General features: G+C 60.3%; 3 protein-coding genes across 3 annotated transcripts; all 3 read left to right on the top strand.

Annotated features, from left to right (window-relative positions):
- Position 1: 1 nt before the first annotated feature.
- On the top strand, positions 2–664 carry SPRG_11031 (hypothetical protein). The gene is made up of 2 exons (XM_012351236.1): positions 2–341; positions 389–664. Exons 1-2 carry the CDS (start codon positions 189–191, stop codon positions 599–601), a joined length of 366 nt encoding a protein of 121 aa, XP_012206626.1. The 5' UTR covers positions 2–188; the 3' UTR covers positions 602–664.
- Positions 665–1319: 655 nt separating this feature from the next.
- On the top strand, positions 1320–3005 carry SPRG_11030 (hypothetical protein; the record flags this gene model as incomplete). The annotated part of the gene is made up of 8 exons (XM_012351235.1): positions 1320–1510; positions 1562–1622; positions 1668–1893; positions 1937–2154; positions 2203–2361; positions 2409–2569; positions 2618–2722; positions 2774–3005. 8 exons carry the CDS (start codon positions 1320–1322, stop codon positions 2979–2981), a joined length of 1329 nt encoding a protein of 442 aa, XP_012206625.1. The 3' UTR covers positions 2982–3005.
- Positions 3006–3958: 953 nt separating this feature from the next.
- Positions 3959–4543, top strand: SPRG_20959 (hypothetical protein; the record flags this gene model as incomplete). The annotated part of the gene is made up of 1 exon (XM_012351240.1): positions 3959–4543. A coding segment is annotated over one exon (585 nt), but the record flags the coding sequence as incomplete, so codon positions are not given.
- Positions 4544–4545: the final 2 nt, after the last annotated feature.

The raw sequence follows: 4545 nt of genomic DNA, 5'->3' as shown, positions 1-4545 counted from the left end.
TGCCGCGTCGCTGAGCTCGCACTTGGAGAAGGCGCGCGTCGACTCGCTCCACTACCTAAAGGCCCACGAAGCGCGGTGCCTCGCCGAGTGCAACAAGTCGATCGAGGTCGCCAAGCGCGTGGCCGAGGCCAAGACGAAAAGCAGGTCGACGATGCCGTTGCGGCGCTCCGCACGCAACGAACGCCGCGATGCAGCGCCTCGTCGAGGAAAACGCCGACGAGATCGAGTTTCTCAACCAGCAGCTCGCGCTCTGGAAGCATCAAGTCGAGGTGCTCACCGAGTCGGACCGCCGTGAACACGCCGCCGCATCGTCCAAGCAACCTAAAAAGAAGGCCCTCGAGGTACTCCATTCTCCAACGACGTGCACGAATGCCAATAGGATGTGTAGATCCCAGAAGACACGTTGTTGCGGGAGATGGAGCAGCTGCATGCGCAAGACCGTCGCGCAGGGTCGCGCGTCCGGTCGGCCTCCAATGCAGACACAAACAACAACAGCAGCAGCAGCAATAGCTCGATTACCAAGGGCGGCAACAGTGCCAGTGCGGCAGTACCCAAGCCCTCGGTGTGGGACCGCGTCCTCGACTCGATGATTGGCGACTGAGTCATGTCGCTTTGATTTATTCACTTATCTAATATACCCTAACCACAATAACTTTCGGTTGGGCTCTCTCATCCACGACGGCATTGGCAGATACAAGAGAGGGTCTCATGACAATATTGTCGTCGAAAATACAGTCTTTTAGACAATAAGTCCATCCACGACGAAGCTCGTTTACTGACTGCAGAGCCGACGACTACCGACTGTTTCGATTGACGCAACGTTGGCGGGTCCGCTGCCCAGAGCGCGACCACTGTCTACCGCCTCGTCCATGGAGCGGCTACTGTACTAGGACAAGTGGCCGAGTCACGAATGGCGCCGCAGCCGGCATGCTCGCTCGAAGAACGCTGCTACCGGTCGTGCGTTAAAGGTATCGCATTATATAGAGAAGAGCGTCGAGTGAGATGGGGTTGATAAACCCGCTGTAGAAGCTGAAGGGTACGAGGGGCCTTCAAGACGCGTGGAGTTGTGCGTTCGCGCCTGGCGTGTCCTCATCCCTGACGTCGTACGAGTCTTTAGTGTTTCGACGTCAATGAACGCTGGCTTCGTGGCTCGAATCTCAATGAAGTAGCTGGTCGAACGAAGTCGTCGTTGGATGTGCGAGTCATCGGCTTCATGAGACAAAATATCACGAGAGGCTGAGGCTGCGAACACGCGCTCGACCGGCGACGGGTACCGAGCCTGAAACCGTGTCGGTCAACACGACAACGGCTGCGACGAAATGGGCTGGCGGCTGCTGCGCGCTCTCCTTGGCAGCACATTCGTTCTCGCACACCGCAGCACCGTGTACTACCGCGACAGCACCAACACCCACCTCGTGGCGCGCGATACGGACCAAACCAGCGTCGCGATCGGAGACGACCCGAGCTGGACAAAGCTGCTGGGCTTTACGGTGCACGAAGCCGGCGCGAGGTAATACCACGAGTTCCACGCGGTGACCCTAAACCCAGTACTTCGATGCAGACTCTACTGGTCGGACGGCAATGCGATCTGGCGCGCCAACCTCGACGGCAGTGACCGCCACGTAGCTCGGTCCTTCTGCGCGTGGGTTGCATTTGTGTCTGCGTAGATTTTCGTCGGCGCGATGGTGCACGTGACGTGGACAGGCGCCAACTTTGGATTTGGCATCCACGACGTTGCGCTGCGCGTCGAAGGTGTGCCGTGCGTCCGCATCACGGCATGGTCGCGCACCCAACTGACGTGCGTCATGGCGCGCCCAGCGTGGACCCTGGCGTCGACAACGAGCCTCGATCTTAGTGCTATAAGCATGACCACGTCCGCGGGCACGACTAATGGTGCGTGCCACCGCCAGCACGACGCGAATGTAGGGATGCTTAGGCGTCCAGGCCAACTACGACAGCCTCGTCTTGACGCCGGGCCTGGCCATGCCCCTCGTGCAGTCCATTGCAACGCGCGTGACGCTCCTCAACCCGCACACGCTCGCCATCGACCACTATGATCCAAGCGCCCACTGGCTCGTCTTCTCGGACGACGCCAACGGCCGCGTCTACCGCGTCGACGTCCACACGTACGCCATGCAAGACCTGCTAACCTCGGTACGCCGGTGGTATATCCTCCTCTTCCAACTGCCGCAACATCGCCAGGTGTGGGCGGTGCATGGCCTTGCTGTCGTCGGACCGTCCGTGTATTTTTCCGCCGAAGCCAACGGAACCATCGCGCGGCTCGACACGACGTCGGGCGCCGTGACGCCGGTTGTGTCGGGGCTAGCGTCGCCGCGCGGGCTCTGTGTCGACGTTATGAACGTACGACTCCTACGTCGCCCAACAGCACGACCATCTGATGCTACTAGACGACGCTGTATGTGGCCGCGAAAGGCGGTACGATATGGGCCGTCGCCAGCAGTGGCTTGCCCGTGCATGGTCCGTCGCGCTCGGCGCCAACCGTCGCGAGGCGCCTTCTGGCCGTGAGCTCGCTCGCGCGCCTCAATGGCATCGCGTTGAGCCATGATGGGTACGGTCGGAAGATCGACACACTTGAATATACAATGCGCGATAGCAGGCGCCTCTACTGGAGCGAGGCCAACACGAACGTCGTCGCGCGCACGTCGCTTGTGCAGCTGCGCCGCGAAGTGCTCTTCGGTGGCACACCGCAGTCGGTGCTCAGGTGAGAACGCCGAGTGCGCGTGATAATAACGCTAGATGGAATGTCTGGTAGCTGGCCCCGCCATGTGTACGCTCTGGCCTCGGGCGCCGGCGTGTACTGTACGGAGTACGCCGGTCGCATCCGCCTGCTGGCGCTACCCGGCGCAGCGCCCACTACCGTCGTCAACGCCGCCATGGCGACAACTTCGATAGGGCAACTCGACGGCGCCGTTGCAGCCCGTCCACCGTCGGCGCCGCTGCCGTTCTATGCGCTCGAGTGACCACGGATGTGACCGTCGTCCCGCCGCCTGTCTGCCAAGATCGCCGAAGTCTGATATGGCCGCCGCACCATTCCCTAAATCGTCTCAATTCACGTCATAGTGACCATCATCCTGCAGCGCACGCAAATACTGTATGTTAGCGGTCGACCGTGCCATCTTCATGTCCGATTGCACTTGCCGACGCGGGGCCAACGACATCGATGTTGCTGGCTGTATACATGAGGTACACAATGGCTATAACGAGTGCGCTGGGCTTGCGTTCACATTGATGGCGCAACGGCAACCCCTTTTGATCGTACACTATTTCAGTACCAACTTGGTCCTGGCAAGCCGTTGACGTATAAAGGTTGCTACCGACGTCCACGTACTACGATCTCTACGACGCTAATCGTGTGTGCTATGGGCTTCGTTTTGGCAATATATGCGTGTGTGGTGCCAGCTTGTGGGGGTAGGAGGGCTAGCCGCAAGGGAGGAGCCCCGGGGCGGCCTAGAGAGACGCTTTGGAGAATGTGGCTGCTTCAATTGACCGTCGGCGGCCGCAACGTCCAGTTCTAGAATTTATCAAATAGTGTTTCGCTTGCAGGCCGTTCCCCCAACACTATTTCCAGGTTACGAGGTCGCATACAAACCTAATGTTTATTCTAGAACATTATTCCGTGGTGGGATTGACCTTAAATAGACTTAGACATACTATTTGCGAGCGATGGTAAAACGGACTCATTTTGGCCAATCACAACGCTCCATTCGGATCGGTCAGGTCGGTAGGGCTCGGGGTGCCAAACATCTCGGTGTTTGTATGGTGGTGCGATTGGCGGTTGGGGCACAAAAGCGCTCAGTTTCGAATTTGATTTCGTAATCACAAGCGCGTCGCTGGCTTAGTAATCACGCGCCGACCGCCTTGCCGTAATCTCAACGCGGTACGCCCTCGGCGTCATCATCTCGATGGCTCACGCGATCTCTCTCGAAGTAGTAGCTCCATGGATCCTTACCACAACTACGGCCACCCGAACCAGGGCCCGCCCGGCCACCCGGGCATGAACAACGGCGGCGGCCACCCGGGCATGAGCAACGGCGCTGGCCACCCGGGCATGCCCGGCCGCCCCATGGGCATGGGCCTCCCCGCGCTCAACCAGTCGGGCATGCCGATGATGTCCGACCTTGGCATGGGCTTTGACGGCTCGAGCTTCATGCAGCATGGCGGCTACATGGGCCAAGGCATGCCATCGATGGTGCCGCCGCCCATGAACGTTGCACTAACGCCCGTCTCGACGACGTCGAGCCAGTCGCCGATGCCAGCTGCGACCGGTGGCGCCAAGGCCAAGAAGGCGCCGGCCTCCAAGAAGCGCAAGGCGCCGCCGAGCGACACGCAGTCCAACCGGACGCGCCGACAGCCGTCGTCGGCGACTGGCACGGGCACCGCCGCCGACACGGAGGAGCAGCGCAAGGCGCGTCGCCGCGAGCAGATTGCCAAGGCCGCGCGCAAGCATCGCCAGCGTCAAAAGGACGAGCTCGTCGCGTTGCGCGAGAAGGTCAAGGACCTCAAGGAGCAAATCGAGGTGCTCCA

Source organism: Saprolegnia parasitica (genome assembly GCF_000151545.1).
Source record: "Saprolegnia parasitica CBS 223.65 unplaced genomic scaffold supercont2.76, whole genome shotgun sequence".
NCBI lineage: Eukaryota > Oomycota > Saprolegniomycetes > Saprolegniales > Saprolegniaceae > Saprolegnia > Saprolegnia parasitica.
The sequence above is the reverse complement of the archived record's forward strand: the minus strand, read 5'-3'. Positions and strand labels throughout refer to the sequence as shown.

Bases quoted from the DNA above. Each gene is read 5' to 3' on its own strand.
- SPRG_11031 (XM_012351236.1), top strand. From the start codon at position 189: ATGCAGCGCCTCGTCGAGGAAAACGCCGACGAGATCGAGTTTCTCAAC. The intron at 342-388 runs GTACTCCATTCT...TAGGATGTGTAG, and splicing joins CTAAAAAGAAGGCCCTCGAG to ATCCCAGAAGACACGTTGTT.